Source organism: Myotis nattereri, assembly GCF_964212035.1.
Source record: "Myotis nattereri genome assembly, chromosome: 3".
NCBI lineage: Eukaryota > Metazoa > Chordata > Mammalia > Chiroptera > Vespertilionidae > Myotis > Myotis nattereri.
Genome location: NC_138077.1, coordinates 144,052,121 through 144,070,350, shown reverse-complemented (window position 1 = coordinate 144,070,350; position 18,230 = coordinate 144,052,121). Strand labels below are relative to the sequence as shown.

The 18,230-nt window shown below is 37.7% G+C and overlaps 1 protein-coding gene across 1 annotated transcript in view; it reads left to right on the top strand.

Moving 5' to 3' along the window:
- ABCD3 (ATP binding cassette subfamily D member 3) overlaps positions 1 to 18,230 on the top strand; it is a gene marked incomplete at its 5' end in the record, with an annotated part of 98,168 nt that overhangs the window by 32,863 nt on the left and 47,075 nt on the right. The window contains 2 exons of the mRNA XM_081085697.1: positions 9,967 to 10,065; positions 14,745 to 14,833. Of these exons, the coding sequence (XP_080941823.1) occupies positions 9,967 to 10,065; positions 14,745 to 14,833 (188 nt within the window). The remainder of the gene's footprint in view (positions 1 to 9,966; positions 10,066 to 14,744; positions 14,834 to 18,230) is intronic.

Here is an 18,230-nt window from a genome sequence, read left to right as displayed (position 1 = left end):
ACAAAATATTAGGGAACTGGATCCAGCAATACATTAAAAAAAAAATCACACACCATGATTAAATGAGATTTATTCCGTGGATGTAAGGTTGATACAATATCTACAGAACAACACATATACCACATAAACAAAATGAAGGATAAAAACCACATGATCATAGCAATAGTTGCATAAAAATGCATTTGATAAAATCCAGCATCCATTTATGATAAAAACTCTCAGTAAAGTGGGAATAGAGGGAACATACCTCAATGTAATAAAGGCTATATGACAAACCCACAACCAACAACATACTCAGTGGGCAAAATTTACAAGTTTATTATAACCTTCAGGTATCATTCTGATGAACTGATCATTTGACAGATTCTCAGCATCTGTATTTGTCAGTTGATGTCTTCATTTCTTTTTTTTTTTAATAACAGCTTTATTGAGATACAATTTATATGCCATAAAATTCATCCATGTAAGTGTATAGTTCAGTAGTTTTAGTTGTGAGACCATCACCACTAATTTTAGAAAATGTTCCTCTCCCCCAAAAGAAATCCTGTACTCATTAGGAGTCATTCCTCATACTCTCCTGGGCCCTGACAGCTACTAATCTGTTGTTTCTACTGATTTGCCTATTTTGGACATTTCATAAAAATGTGGCTATTTGTACTGGCTTCTTTCACTTAGCATGATGTTTTTAAGTTTCATCTGTGTTGTTGCATGTATCAGTACTTCATTCCTTTTTATTGATGAATAGTTCCATTGTGTAGACATACCATATTTTACCAGTTGAGGAAAATTTAGATTGTTTCCATTTTTGGCCTATGATTAATAATGCTACCATGAACATTCATATGCAAGTTTTTGTGTGGATATATGTTTTCATTTCTCTTGGGTATATACCTAGGAGTAGAATTGCTGGGTTGTATGGTAACTCAGTTAATTTATTTGAAATAAACATTAATTTTCCCTATAAGTGTCAGCTTATTTGGTTTATAATATTAGTTCATCTATATGATATCTATATTATACATATTGCACTATGTACTGTTATATATATTACTAGAAGCCCAGTGCACGAAATTTGTGCGGGGGCGGGGGGGGGCGGTTAAGGTGCCCTCTCACAATCTGGGACTGCTCTCTCCTAACCGCTTGCCTGCCTGCCTGCTCAATGTGCATCGTTTTGATCATTCCAGTTGTTCCATTGTAACGGTCGCTTAGGCTATTATATATGTAGATAATAGGTCCATCTATTAGTATAATTTCGAATGTAATTCTAGCATCTAGTCTATTAGGTAGCAGGTATTATCTACAAATTTAATTGGCCTTCTCTTTTGTTGTCAAAATTGCTAATAGAATTAACTAGGTAAGGACCAATGAGATTACTCTGTGACATCTCTTAATTTTTTTTTTTTATGGTTATGTTTTATTCAGCTGTAACTTTATTCAACTGTACCAAAACTTGGTCTTTATTTCTCCATTAAGGCCACAATAATTTTATAAGAAACACCAAATTCCTTGATTAATTTAGTAATCTTTCAACAAATATTGAGTCTCTTATATATGCCTGACATTGTTCTTGGCTCTGGGTGTATAGCAGTTATAAAAGTAGGTCCCTGTCCTTATGGAGTTTACATTGTATATGTCAGCTAAATACTAGTATAATATCCCCCAAAAGAAGAAAGTTAGAAGAGTTTAACATGACTTATTCCTAGTAAACTCACACTGGCTTAGAGTGGTTAGTGTTTCTTAACACATTGCGTACCGCTCATGAGTTTTCTCGCGTTCCGCGTGCCATCTGTTATGGACCTTAGACGTCAACACACTGTCTTGTCCACTGTGGGGCGCGGTTGCCTCGGACTAATGAAAGGACAGGGTCCTCTCACTGCCATGTGCAAGTCCCAGCTGGAGGGCAGGGCCCTCCCAGCACAATCATAGCCAACGGCTGTGATTGTAAGCTTGAACCTATGGTCCGAACACGTAGCCCCACATGCCTTGTGATAGAGTTTAGGTGCATGTAGTTGAGTAGGGTTGAGACTCACGAGAATGCTGTAAACAGCGTGATCACACCCCTACTTTGCCTCGTGGCATCTGCTATAAAATAAAGACACGGCTTCTGGGCGCTGGTGTTGACTCCTCTTCAGGGAGCAGCGTCCCACCGAGACCCAGCTATTATTCTTTTGTCTGTCTTTCCTTAATCCTTTCATCCCCCCCACTCATAGACACCCTTGGCCGTGCTGGCTCGGCACAGTCCACATCGAATGAAGCGATCTCATTGGTGGAAACCGTGCAGGTCAATCTACGAAAAACTATATAATTGCACGAACCCATAAAGCATTGCAGTTACATTGTATTTTGGTCATTCGAATAGTCTTCATCTTCAAGTTCCTGGTGCTTTTAGAAATGCCCTCTCTCAGAAAAAGGAAGGAAACCAACGAAACTGATATACTTCTGGAAGTATTTAATGATAATTTATCAGATATTCCTAGTGAGATCGAAGATGCGGATGACTGTTTTGACGATTCCGGAGACGATTCTACTGACAGTGAAATTATTAGACCTGAAAGGAAGCGCAAGGTGGCGGTGCTTTCAAGTGATTCTGACACTGACGAAGCTACTGATAATTGTTGGTCTGAAATTGACACACCACCAGGCTTACAAATGTTTGAAGGTCATGCTGGGGTCACTACATTTCTGTCTCATTGTGACTCTGTACCCTCTGTGACCAATCTCTTTTTTGGTGATGAATTGTTGGAGATGTTGTGCAAAGAGTTGTCCAACTATCACGATCAAACCGCAATAAAACGCAAAACACCATCTATAACACTAAAGTGGTCTCCGGTTACACAGAAGGACATCAATAAATTCCTTGGCCTAATTATTCTGATGGGTCAAACAAGAAAAGATAGCTTGAAAGACTATTGGCCAACAGATCCTTTGATATGTACCCCTATATTTCCACAGACAATGAGTCGCCATAGATTTGAGCAAATACGGACATTCTGGCATTTCAATGATAACGCCAAAATGGACAGTTGCTCGGGGAGACTTCTCAAGATCCAACCTGTGCTGGATTATTTCCTGCATAAATTTTAAACAATATACAAACCAAAGCAACAGTTGTCTTTGGACGAGGGAATGATTCCATGGAGAGGACGTTTCAAATTTCTCACATACAACCCAGCGAAAATAACAAAATACGGTTTACTTATTTGGATGGTGTGCGAGAGTGACACCGGCTATATCTGCAATATGGAGATATACACTGCTGAAGGAAGGAAATTGCAAGAAACTGTTTTTTCAGTCCTTGGACCCAATCTTGGCATATGGCACCATATTTACCAGGATAATTATTACAATGCTACATCTACTGCTGAATTGCTGCTACAGAACAAAACTAGAGTCTGTGGGACTATTAGGGAGAGTAGAGGTTTACCGCCAAATTTGAAAATGAAAACATCAAGAATGAAGAAAGGTGACATGATATTTTCCAGAAAAGGCGATATTCTTCTCCTAGCATGGAAAGACAAGCGGGTTGTCCGAATGATATCAACAATCCATGACACTTCTGTCTTGACAACAGGAAAAAAAATAGAAAAATGGGAGAGAATATTGTAAAACCTACCTGCATCAAGGAATACAATGCCCACATGAAAGGCGTTGACCATGCGGATCAATTCCTTTCGTGTTGTTCCATTCTAAGGAAAACGATGAAATGGACAAAAAAAAGTAGTGCTGTACCTTATAAACCGTGGACTTTTCAATTCATTTAGAGTGTACAACGTCCTCAATCCACAAGCAAAAATGAAGTATAAACAGTTTCTACTATCGGTGGCGAGAGACTAGATAACGGATGACAATAATGAAGGCTCTCCGGAACCAGAGACAAATCTGTCCAGCCCTTCCCTTGTGGGTGCAAGGAGAGCACCTCGTAAAGATCCACACAAAGGTTGTCAGATGATATGAAGCAGCATGAACCTACGTGTATTCCAGTGAGTGGAAAGAAAAAATTTCCTACGAGAGCCTGCAGAGTTTGTGCCGCCCATGGAAAAAGGAGCGAATCTAGATAGTTATGTGAATTTTGTTTGGTCCCTCTTCATAGAGGAAAATGTTTTACGCAATACCATACGTTAAGTACTAGGAATTTTAATTGTTTAATTTTTTTTGTAAATAAAAATGTTATAATTATTGAAAAACAACACCTAAAGTGCATTATGATCTGTAGTTATAATGATTTAAATAACGTGCAGTTTGCCCAAAAACGTCCGGTCCCTGGCGTATGTCTTCAAGATTTCTATGCGGTACGCAATGTGTTAAGTATTCCCAAATCCTCCATATTAATATCTATTCTCTGAATATCCTGGAAATTGACATCAAAATTTCTCTTCTTTAGTTTCCATCATCTTTTTCACAGGCTTTGAAAAATGGTTCAAGATGTGTTTATCTTTAGTGGTCTGGCATATCTCCATCTTCATAATCTCATATATCTAAGGTATAATCAAACCATAGCTGATTTATATCAAACCTTAGTTATTTATATCTACTATCTACATATTATATCTGCAAGTTCTAGGACATCATTGAAACTAGTTAGTACAGCTAAATTCATTCACTTGTTTTTAAATTTTCTTTTTTTGTACTATGTTTTTATCATATACAGTGGGGGCCTTGACTTACGAGTTTAATTCGTTCTGAGACCAAGCTTGGTAAGGAGCTCCTTAACTCAAATTACTCTGTCAACTCAATGCAAAAAATCAGCCGAGAGACAGCTGGTATCTCAAAAAACTTGTTAGTCGGGACACTCGTAAGTCAAGGCCCCATTGTACTTATTTGCTGATCATACTGTGTGAGCAAGATAAATTTAGATTAATAGGTTTGCAAAAAAAGGATGTAAGATATTGTGCACACTGATACCACACTTGTAAAATTTATTGAGGAAGTGCACACACATGCACATTATACACATCTATATATATAAAGAGGTAATATGCTAGTTGGTCCTAACGGTGTCACAGTAACGACCAATTTGCATATTGACAGACCAGCAGGAGGCTGCTTGCGCAGCAGGGGATGGGTGGCTGGAGCCAAGTTCCTGGGGGTCTGAAGAGAGTGCCTGACAGGAGCTCGGACTGCAAAGAAGGAAGAGGAAGCAGCCATGGGGAGCTCTTCCAATCCCCCTGCATGGACACCCTACTGCAGCTCCCACATCCCCGGGGGGACTGGGAGGCTGACCGGATGGGGAGAAGACCCAGCCTTGAGGGTAGCAGCAGCCCACATCTCTGACTCCCAATCTCTTTGCCCGCCACCCCCGCCAGGGGCCGCCCACAACAATAGCACGCTGGTGACCACCCGTCAGCACCCCTGAGGCACCTGGGGCCTATGGCCTGCTGCTGCTGGGCCCCCTCTGCTGGGGCCGGGCATGCCTCTCCTCCCTAAAACTCCAGACTTGGGTGGAGGCAGGCCTGAGTGGCCCCCCAGGATCAGACCCTTTCCCCCCCTTCCCCGGCAGCAGCAGCAGCACCAGCACCAGCAGAAGTGTGCTGAACCTCACTGGGGGCGTGGCTAAACCCGCCCTCCTAGCCCGCCTGGCTCTGCCTTGGCACGGCCCCCCCCCCCCCCCCCCCCCCGCAGTTCCAGGAGATTGGAGTCCTGCCTTGAGCAGGCACAGCTGTGAAACAGCCACGTACAATTTAAAGAATGGTGCCAAGCGGGAGGTTTGACATTTACTCTCCCTTCGGCCTCGCTGCCCCCCTAACGCCCCGCCCCCCTGCCAGCGCCTCCAGGGACGACCACTGCTACAGGGCTGCTGGCCAGAGCCCGCTCCTCCAAGGCTTGCGGAACCCTCTGCAAAGCTTCCATAGCTACAGTCCTAGGAAACAATCATGCCCCCCTCCCCTAATCAGCACCTGCTACCTGCTAGGGTACCAGTGGGTTTAAAAATAACAATCCCTTCCTGTTTAGACATCACTTACTTGATGAAACATTTCTAGGTTTATTAGCTCAGAACCTCCTCATGACAACCCAGTGAGGTGGGCAGAGAAGAGGTTACAATTCCCATGGTATATGCATATGTATTCATAAATGAAGCTCAGAGAGGAAAAGTGTCAAGCCCAGTGGTTCCCAAGGTGCAGCACATGCCCCACAGGAGGGCAATTTGATTTTAAATGGGGACAATTTGAGAATGAGTTAACAGTGAATTTTTTGCATTTCTTATGGTTCTAGGGGTCCTCATCTACAGAGTATCCTACATAATAAAAGGCTAATATGCAAATGACCGAATGGTGGAATGACCAGTCAGTATGATGTGCGCTGACCACCAGGGGGCAGACACTCAACGCAGGAGCTGCTCCCTGGTGGTCAGTGTGCTCCCACAGGGGGAAGCCAGGCTCACAGCTGGCGAGCGCAGCAGCAGTGGTGGGAGCCTCTCCCGCCTCTGTGGCAATGCTAAGATGTCCAACTGACGGCCGTCAGTCAGCCATCCCCCCAAGGCTCCTGGACTGCGAGAGGGTGCAGGCCAGGCTGAGGGAAACATCCCCCCCACCCCCGCCCCAGTGCACGAAATTCGTGCACCAGGCCTCTAGTATATACTAAAATGAAATCTGGTATATATGCTAAATATTAAGGTGATATCTCTAAATGGTAGGTGTAAGCCTCTTATTTTTGCTAATCAGAATTTTCTATTTTTTTTTTTTTTAGTGAATATGTTACTTATGAGGGAAAGCAATTTAAAAGAGATTTTTTTTAATTGAAATTTGTTATAATCTGGTAGGATGGGGTGGATTGAAACAATTTTCATAAGACATAAGATTTAAGAAGGAGAAAAAGAATGAATTCAGTTAGAAAATAGTATATAGAGATAATTGATTTGATTTTAAAATACCTTTTTATTTAAATTTGTTGTAATTTACATGATGTAAATTCAAAACACATTAAGGTAAACAGTGTGCTGGGATTGGCGTTTAGCATTCCCATACATATTTTTATACTTTTGAAGTATAGGTATGTATAGCTCCATAAACAATATAGGTAAAATTATTTTGCATTTTGAAACATTTTATAAATTGAGTCATTGTATGTATTATGCTTACACTCTGGTCAGCACTGTCTGGCCTTTTATTTTATTTGCTATTTCAAACATCTATCTTTTTTAGTCAGTTTTAGTTCATCTCTCCTTTCCAAGTTATTGACACATAAATAGGAACTTCTCAACGCCCTTGTTGCCTCCTGAATATTAGGTACATTTTTTTCTGGTTATATTAATACTTCAACTTCTTAACTGGTCTTTATCTAATGGCTTGCGTGCTTTTTCTATAATTTATATGTTAAATTTGTAGCAACAAAGTGGTTTTTGTATTTTTAAGAAATTACTGGGAAATTTAGAGGTCGGGAAAGTCAATTATAAATTTAAAATGCATGCTTACTGTTTATAAAATGTAATGTTTCTGTAGGTATTCTCATTTAGAATGGTTTCAAGGTTCAAGAATGGTAGAGCATCTCTATTTCTTGAGCTCTTCTGAGCCAGTCCTCCAGTCCAGGTGGTGTTTTTTGTTTTTGTTTTTTTGCAGAAAATCCTGTGAGGACTTTAAGAAGTATATAGTTCCCTTCATGGATTGAAATGTAATCAAGGCAGGCTTTCAGACAGCTTAAGCAATAGGAGCAGTGACAACAGGAACAGAAAAAAAGAGGAGGAATTGTATACCAGGTAGCTGTGTTTTGTTTTTGTTTTAATGCTTCAATGTTACTATCTTAGAATTTTTTTTAAACCTTCCTCATTGTTTGTCCTAGATATTTACTTATTTATTTATTTATGTAATTTTTGTGAACCCATGTAGAAGTAGGTAGTGCTCTGTTTAAGTCAGAAGATGGCCATTTCACTTTGGAATTACTCTATTTCACTTCAAGTTAGCAATGGAAAACTGGTTATTGATGGGATGAGGTGAGGTAGGGAGGCAGTGACAGGAGAAAAAATTTGAAAGTAGAAGTTTTAACTATTTTTTTAAAGGTAATTGGTGTGTATTGCCTTTTCCTTGTTCTTTTCAGTTTGGTGGAGTAAAAGGGAAGATTTAGGTTGAAGTTGTGAGATTGCCTGGGAAAGAATAGGCTAGCTAAGTAAATAGAGTAGGGCTTTTTGTCTGTTTTATTTGCTGCTGTGTCTGTATCATTTAGAACAGTGCCTTGGGCCGAGTAAATATTGAATCAATGATTGCATGTATGTGTAAGTGAAGTAGACTGGGCCTGTAACTCAGTAGGATGAGATTTGCAGCCTTCAGTAAGCTTTGAAAGACCTGAACTCTATTCCAACAATTGTAGGATTGGCTGATTTTTATCCAGTTCTTTTTATCAGTCTTCCTGATTGGATTCTACAAACACAAACTTAAGACTTCCTTTCTTGGTCTATAATTTTGTACTACACTCTGTGCCTAATCCTATATAATAAAGAGCTAATATGCAAATGGTTGTCACACCCTTTTGCCCTCACGCCCTCACGCCCTCCCGCCAGGGCTGGTGGACCTGAGGCCGTGCCCCCCTGTCTGGCGGAGCTTGATGGGGGACCTGAGGCTGTGCCCCCTGCCTGGTGGGGCTTGATGGGGGTGGGGCTGGCCAGGTCTGGGTCTCGCGCGACTTTGAGGTGCACGCGGGTGGGCGGGGACTTGACTCTGGGTCCCGCGGCGCACCCCAGACTCTGACAGGAGGGAGATTTTCATATACATTTCACTAATTTTCTTTCATCTCTGACACTTCTATTATAGAGAAAGGGCAAATAGCAATATTAAAATATTTCCTCTAATTAATTCCCTTTTAATGTGCACGAATTTCGTGCACCAGGCCACTAGTAGGATTATAAAGCACTTAGCACAGTGTCTGACATAGATGGTAGCTTATTACTAGTCTAATTTAGTACAAAAATTATTCACTATAGGGTATCAAGATAGATGCTAATTTAACTATAGCATATTTACACTAACGTTTGTCTAACTAATAGAATTCACTATATCTTGGGTATTTATAAATAGTATAGTCGTTAACAAATAATTGAGCTGTGATTGTGGGAGATGTGGGTAGGTAGGGGATGGGTTCCTTCTGGGGTGTCTTATCTATCCCAAGAAGTTCCTCCTGTCTATTCTTCCAGACAGTCCAAGGGTAATAAAGTAAATAGCCTCCACCATACCCAATTCATATCACTTTGTCCTTATCGTTGCAAACCAGTCAAAATGAAAAATGTCTGAGGATAATAAGATTAATTACTACTCTTAAATATCTTTAGTGGTTTCCCTCTACACTGACAATAAGTTTAAATCCTTACTGTGGCTTTAACCCTCTGTCCTTTATAGGTCTTTGCCTACCTTCAGCTTTCTCATTTTGTTCCCTTTGCTCTAGCAATACTATCATCTTGCTCAAATTTTATTCCTACCACTAGGTTTTTCTGCTTGGTATTTCCTGTCCTTTACTACCCTCTTCCCTCCAAACAGATCACATAGTTTCACTTTGTTTATATCTCAGCCTAAATGCCACCTTCCCAAAGAGACCTTTCTCATCATCTTGTCTGAATCATTCTTCATTTTCTCATGACTCTGCCTAGTCTATCTGTAACAATTTACTTATTTTTATGTTTCCCCTGCTGTATGAGCTGTATGAGTGAAGAAACTTTGTCATTGAATTTATGAGGAAGAGAGAGTGAATTGGCAAATTGCATATTAGAAATGCTAAATGATAAATTTAGGAATCTAAAAGTTTCATGCAATTGATATCAGGGAAATTCATGTTCAAGATAAAACAAACGCAGCTTATTGTTTTTGGTAACATCTTATTTTCTTGAAAGCATGTTTGAATATGAAGAGCAGTACAATTCTGTATTTTCTCAATGTAATAACATCTTGATAGTTTATATTGACTTAGATAATACATGGTTCTTTTATCTTATTTGTTGTAGATTTGTTATAGCTATATTAAATTTTTGTGTTTTTTTTTTTTATATAGAAAGAAGGGAAAAAAGAGCGAGCTATGGTGGACAAGGTGTTTTTTTCAAGGCTCTCACGGATTCTGAAAATCATGGTCCCTAGAACATTTTGTAAAGAGGTAAGTCATATATAAACAAAGTGAAATTATAATATTAAGTGTTCAACTTTAAAGGTTACATGAAATTAGAATAATAAATTATAAAGCTTTTGTCATACTAAGGCCAAATGTTTTCTATATGGGTCATGGTGACTACTAAATTTTTGTCTTTAAATCATTGTCACATAAGTATCCCTATTGTTCAGTGCCAGCTTTAAAATTTCTCTTATTTATGAAATATTATTTTATTATGTTTTATGTAACAGTCTAGAGTACATTAGTGCAGGTACCCTAAGTTGTGGTGCTCTATTATAATGAAAACAAGATTAAATTTAGAAAGACAAATCATTTTATTTCATTAAGATATTAATAAGTCACATTGATATGGGATAGGTTTCAGGGTTACTTCTTCATATTTGATTAAATATGTTTTGTTTATTTTTAAATTTATTTATTGAATTTATTGGGGTGACATTTATTAATAAAATTATTAAACATGTTTTTTAAAAAGATACCAAAATGATATCTGAAATTTCAAATATTTTCAGTGAGTTGGTTGTAGGAATAAAGTTTTATTATCCCTTTCTTTGCCCTTTTATCAAGATTATCTTTATTGATGTGTCTTTTTTTTTTTTTACTGGCCTGAAAATTTTTTTTTATTGTTTAACATATTACAGATAAGTGTTTATAATGATTCAAAAATAAAATATTGCTGTGTTTTCCATCTTTAATTACTTCAGTATTTTCCTTTTATACAACTAAAAATATCACCTTTTTTTTAAAAATTCTTTATTGTTTGAAGTATTACATATGTCTCCTTTTTACCCCATTGACCTCTCCCTGGCCACTTTCACCCCCGAGCACATGCCCTCATCCCCCTACTGACTGTGTCCATTGGTTTTGCTTATATGCATGCATACAAGTCCTTTGGTTGATCTCTTATCCCCCCCCCCCGCCCCCCCGCCTTCCCTCTGAGATTTGACAGTCTGTTGGATGCTTCTGTGTCTCTGGATCTATTTTTGTTCATAATATTCCACAAATGAGTGAGATCATGTGATATTTGTCTTTCTCCGACTGGCTTATTTCGCTTAGCATAAGGTTCTCCAGTTCTATCCATGCTGTTGCAAATGGTAAGAGTTCCTTCTTTTTTACAGCAGCGTAGTATTCCATCGTGTAGATGTACCACAGGTTTTTAATCCACTCATCTGCTGATAGACACTTAGGCTGTTTCTAAATCTTAACTATTGTAAATTGTGCTGCAATGAACATAGGGGTGCATATATCCTTTCTAATTGGTGTTTCTGATTTCTTGGGACATATTCCTAGAAGTGGGATCACTGGGTCAAATGGGAGCTCCATTTTTAATTTTTTGAGGAAACGCCATACTGTTTTCCACAGTGGCTGTACCAGTATCATCACCTTTGAATCTTCTTCTCCTCATACCTTATCTTTTCAGTCACTGGGATCTGACAGTTTTTCTTCTAAATATTCTAGCCTGGATGTCATAGTGTTCTTTAATTAGTCTCATATCAGAGAATCTCCCCTTTTAATCTTTTCTGCCATATTTATCTTACGATGTTTCCCATTGTTCAAATTTTAAAAAGCATTTGCCTTATAATCTATTAATAGCAAGAAAAGAATAAGATGCTCCAAAAACAATGTGATTCCCGAGGAGAATAAATATTCCTCCATTACACTGGACTTGCTCTCCTTCCCCCTTCCTTCCACCCTTAAGTGGAACTCTTAAGAGTTCCACCCTTAAGAAACTCTAAAAAATAAAAACATTTGTTTATTTCTGATTAGATAGAGATAGTGTGTTCCTTGAAGAAAAATTGGAAAATGCAGATAGATATTTTTTTCTTCTTGGTGCCTGTTAGCCTCCCACTCAGAGAGAACTTCTGTTATTATTTTGGTGTGAGCACATAATAAAAATGAGATCACACGGAAACTTTTAAAATATGCTTCCTCCCTTGTATTTTAAATGTTTTTCCAAGTATCCTTGAGTTTCTCTTAAATTAGTTGCTTTCCGTTTCTGTTGGATTATTATAATCTCTTAAATGGTCTGTTTGCTTCTTCTTTCCTAACTAGTTAAAATCCTAATAAAAAGAATATATATATTTTCTTATAGGATAAATCACAACCTGACTTTGACCTTCCTTTCAATATCATCTGCTTAGAAGATTCTTTGCCATGTTTCAGTCAGGCTGTGTGCTGTCATGGCTTCATGTCTATGACATCCCAGGCCCCCACCCCAACAAAATTAAGTTATTTTTTAAACGTAACAAATACTTTAAAAAAAAAATAGCTTAATGCTCATTATCTTCTTTATGAAGGTTTCCCAGGACTCTTCAGGCATAGTTAGTTATTTTCTTATTCTACAACCTACCTGACTTTGGAGAGTTCTTATTTAAAATATAAGCTTCTCGCCCTAACCGGTTTCGCTCAGTGCATAGAGCGTCGACCTGCGGACTGAAGGGTCCCAGATTCGATTCTGGTCAAAGGCATGTACCTTGGTTGTGGGCACATCCCCAGTAGGGAGTGTGCAGGAGGCAGCTGATCGATGTTTCTCTCTCATCGATGTTTTTAACTCTCTATCCCTCTACCTTCCTCTCTGTAAAAAAATCAATAAAATATACATTTAAAATACAAGCTTCTCTGGAAAAATTCATATATTTCCCCCCTCGTCAGTTAACAGCATATACTTATTTAATTACTTAGCAGGGGTTTGTTGACTACAAAATGAGTGTGAGACATTGGATAGATCTCTAGGAGTTAGTAAGGAGGTAGAAGAGCCTAACTTGGCTAACCTGCCAGTTTTGTCTAGAGTTATTTTATGAACCATTTTTGAAGGATATGAAAATCCAAATTTAACCTTAGTTCAAGAAAGTGAAGTAAACTCCTATAGAAATCAAAAAAGATTGGAGGTAGGGATAGATTAACTAATTTATGAAATAGAGAAATGAAAATACTACATATGAATATATGGAAATTCATATATACCAGAAGGTGAGAGAAAGCCTACATTAGTGCAAATCTTTAATTTCTGTCATAGTCTGCAAACCCATTAATAATGGGAATAGTGATGATTTAAACTACATCTTTTATATAAAGGCTTTTCGGGGCTGTCAATAATTAGTTTGCCAGATTTTGCTAAAGTGACACAAGTAAACTTGATACTTACTTTAAGGATAAATTAAGCCAAGAGCATAAAATGAAGAAATAAATAAACTATCTTTGTCTAATGTTACCTTTATACAACTGAAGTGATTAATTTAGGATTGAGACTGTATGAAAGGTCTGAATTAAAAGTTAATGTTACAGTTAGAATGGCATACAGACAACATTTATTAAAATCAATAGGTTTTACTGTCAATTGAATATCTAACTTTGAGATGGTAAGGAAGGGTAGAAAGATGGTATTGTTTCTTTCCAGCAAACATTGGGGTAGCATTTGTCATAGCTCATCACAAACTTTATTTCACACCATCTTCTTTCTTATGGCTTTATTCACTACTTCTGTGTATGACTCCCTGTCTTGTCTTTCACTTAAAGGGCTATATTTTTAGTACCTTAATCTTTTAAAAAAGTATTTGTTTTGAAAAAGTTACATAAGTATTAGATGCAGTTGCCCTTCAATTCCATAACTTTGAAATTAAGCACATTATCCAACAAATGTCCCCCCTGCCACACACCAGCTTCCCCGACTTTAGCTTCTGTGTTACTGTCATATTCTTCCTGTTTAGAAGGTTTAAGGTCAGTTTTGAATGTGTATTGGAGGTTGGAGGGTAGATTTTCATCTAACACAGAGATAATTAATTACTAGCCAGCCACTCTCATCTCTTCCCCCTTGATAATTCTTCTTGTACAGCATTGCTTCAGTAGTGTTTTCTAAACAGTACCTTTAACATTTTGTTCTACCTACAAGCTTTCAGTAGTTTTATAGTGTCTAAACTCTGCTGGATATGCTATACTGTAATTCATATGGTTTTATTCCATTTATTTTTCATTAAATCATTTTTTTTTTACTCATAATCCTTATTCTTTCTTTTGATTTACTTGGTATGATTAATGTATTCCTAATATCATTACCCTATTTTGCTACCCAAGGCCTTCTTATCCTGTTACTTAGTACATGAAGTGATGCAAATATACCTACATTGGTCTGTTTTTTTCCCTTTTTTTAGTGTAAATTTTGCCTTAATAACTAAATTGAAAGTCCTGTGAGGGCAGAGGCACTCTTAAGAGATTTTCCTAAAAAACGGAACCAAACTTATTCTACTTGGGCAAAAGTATGGTCTTCCATATTTGTAGTTTAATTGTATATTGACAGTTATTATCATTTTTCTTTATTAATAATATATTAAAAATACAAGATAATCATAATATATGTGATTCGGGTAATTTAAGTAATAATGCTAATTTCTGACACTGACTAATTGTATGAAGACAAGTCACTTAACCTGCCTGGGATTCACTTTTGAATTCTGAATAAGAAAGTTAGATTAAGTGATCTTTAAGGCCTTTCCATTTATATTTAAAAATTTTTAAAAAATTGCCTATAGGTAAAATAGCCAACTGTAATAAAGCTAGAATAAAGCCTTGAATTTAGAAATAAAAAATCTTTACCAAAGAAATATTTGTTTGTTTTTTAAACTTTTAAAAATGCATTTATTTAATTTACTGTACCTGATTTATTTTAGACAGGTTACTTGATACTTATTGCTGTTATGCTGGTGTCTCGAACATATTGTGATGTTTGGATGATTCAAAATGGGACACTCATTGAAAGGTACTTTTCTATTCACCTTCCTCCCATATGTATGAAATACTTACCTGTCTCATATTTAAACAGTATCTTAATGAGCAAGAAATATATTCTACATTAGGTAAATACTTTAATCAAATTATGTCTCTGTTCATTTACTTGGATATTTATTGAGTGTCTCCCATATGCCAGGAATTTTATGAGAGGGATATACTGGTGAATGGGAGAGACCCTCCCTGTATCCAGGCCTGCAGAGCTGACAATTTATAGAGGGTTAGAGACAAATAAGAGGAAAATTAAAATGCAGAATAGTAAATGCTTTACAAGTATTGGGGATTTTAAAAAGTCACCACATTGGATGACTAAAATTAATGAGATAATTTGGAGGAAAATATCAAACATTTCAGGGAATCGCATTGAAAATGTTGATTAAAAGGAAAAACAATTCTTAGACATTTCTTTTAGTTTTTGAAGTTAGTGTTTATAAATTTTTATTATAGTCATTTTACATATTAATTATTAATTACTGCAATTGATAATTTTGGATCTAAAAACAAAAATAACGTGTTGATAAAAAACTTATTCCTCATAATACCAATTGAATGTCAGAGTAAAATTTTTCTTGGAATTTTGTTTACTGGTATGTAATATTTTATCAGAAAATGTCTTAAATACTTAATCTAAGATAACTTTCGGAATGATAGTACTTACACTTTTTAAATGCTCCCAAAGTTTGAAATAAAGATTATTCCCCCTCATATCCTCGATTTCCTACTTTGAGGATTTGTTGGAAGAGGAAGAATGCTTTCTTTATGTACATGTTTTCTGACTCAGCTGTCTCAGAGAATAAGGGTTTTCTGCATAAGCTTAAAGCCCTAATCACATGCCTCTGAATATGTGTAAATTGTGTAGGCAGTATTCAACACAAGTCTCTCTGAAACCTGTGGTCAGTCCCAGGCCTTTTAAAAGGTTTTAGTCAAAGTAATATATAAACAACTTAAAAATGATATGTGAACATAGCTTAATGTCAGATAGTCTTGCAGGAGTTAGTCACAAACGTATCAATCCTGTGCACCATTTCTTCCAGTCATAACTGTCATTCCTGTAGCCAGTAATTTTCTGTTCTTTTTATTGTTTCATCTCTCTCTCTTTTTTTTTTTTTTATCTCTGGACTTCAGTGTGACATACTTGTGTTACTGTTTCTAGAATTTTCAGTTTTAAAGTATGTATTTATTTCCTACTTTGGAAGATGAGAATCAGCTTTTTACACTGTTAGCCATGCCCATGCTCATCCTTTCCCTCTCAATGTTGTTCTATCACAATATTTTATTAAATTGGAATTTATTTTTTACTTGATTTTGACTATTGTTTATAGCTGAGCCACATGGCATATATTTTAGTAGTTTCTTTTATATACAATGTTTTGTTTCTCCTGGCGTTTAGAAATTGGAAGGTTTTGTGTGCTTTAGGTTTTTGCCTATTTCTTACTAATTGAACTCAAGCTTATTGACAACACTGTAAAATCATCTCAGTATTGCAGTATGGTCACATATACCAAATAATCTATTGATTTTATCTATTACTACCCACTCTATGCTTCTTGTTAGTTTCCTGTCTTCCTGCTCTAACCAGGATGGATTGCATTTTAGGCCCACTAAATAGCAGTCATGTTTGAATTTGCTTTTATCATGCATAATCTTGGGAATTTCTTTCATACTTCTCTGCTGCAGGAATTGAATAACCTGTTTTCTGTATCTTTTGTTTTCTTCTTCCTCAGTTTATGTTCTCATTTTGGCAAATTCAGTCTTTTTCTGAGAAAAGGTACAAGGGAAATACATTTTTGAGACCTTTTAGATCTGATAATACTTGAGAAGTATTTATACATTCCCAGTTGGAAATTACTTTTTGTCAGAATTTGGAAAGTATCCCCTGTTATCTTCTAGAGGCCTGGTGTATGGAATTCGTGCCCGGGGCAGGGGGGTGTCCCCTCAGCTGAGCCTGTACCCTCTCCAACCCGGTACCCCTTGGGGGATGTCTGACTGCCGGTTTAGGCCCAATCCGGGGGGTCTGGTCTAAACCAGCAGTTGGACATCCCTATCACAATCCTCTACCACTGGCTCCTAATTTCTCATCTCCCTGGTCACCCCTAACTGCCACCCACCCCCCCCCCCCCCGGCCTAATCGCCCCTCACTGCCTGTGCGTGCCAGCCTGATGGCCCCTAACTGCCTACCCCTGCCGGCTTGGTCGCCCCCAACTCCTCCCCCCCCACCGGCCTGGTTGCTCTTCATGGCCCCCTCCCCCCCACTGGCCTGGTCACCCCATGCATCCTGCTGTTCAGTCATTTGGCTGTCCCTCACTGACCCCCTGTCAGCCTGGTCGTCTCACGTAGCCTGCTTGTTCAGTCGTTTGGTCGTCCCTCACTAACCCTCCTGCCGGCTTGGTGGTAGGCAGCCATTTTGTGAGGGCATGAGGGTTAATTTGCATATTACCTCTTTATTATATAGGATAGGACTTACTGGTTCTTAACCTTTGGAAATTTTTATGATCATTTGTTACTGATGTATTGCTGGTGTTGGGGAATTTTAATGAATATTGGTATGATTTGTTCATTTTTTTTTTTTTTTTTTACTTCATTGTGCTGGGCATGAGGTGAGCTCTTTTCCATCATTCTTCCTCTCCATTTTTATCTATGCCTTTTCTGGAATCCTTATTAGTTGAGAGTTGTATGTACTGGATTGATCATCTGATTATGCTATAATTTTTATACTGTTTGTTTTGTTAAAATATGTTTTTATTGATTTCAGAGAGAGGATAGGAGAGGTAAAGAGAGAGAGAGAGAGAGAGCGAAAGAGAAACATCAATGATAAGAGAATCATTGGCTGCCTTCTGCACAACCCCTACTGGGGATCTAGCCTGTAATCCAGGAATGTGCATTGACCAGGAAATCGAACTGTGACCTCCTGGTTCATGGGTCGACACTCAACCACTGAGCCACACTGGTTGGGCTCTATACTGTTTTTATTACTGATATTTATTCTGTATTCTAGGAAGTTCCTTTTAACTTTATCATCCAGAGAAGTTTTATTATATTTTTATTTCTAAGAGTTATCTTTTTGTATGGATGTTCATTTTTATAGCAATTGTTTTTTGTTTGTTTCCTTCATGATCCTTTGACTGTTGTTCTGACTTTGTTAGAGGCTTTCCTCAAGCAGTTTGCTACTCTTGGCTCTATATTCATATTTAAAACTGAAGGCCTAAAAATCTTGTTAGAATCCAATTTGAGAGCTTGTTGAGTGTCTGGTCTCCAATGTTTGTAGGTGTCTGTGGGCAGAGTCTGGTCAGTTTTGTGTCTGTGTGCCTCTAACAAATCTAAGAATTTCAATATAAACATAGTTCAGATGTTCATTGTTGCTAGCATAT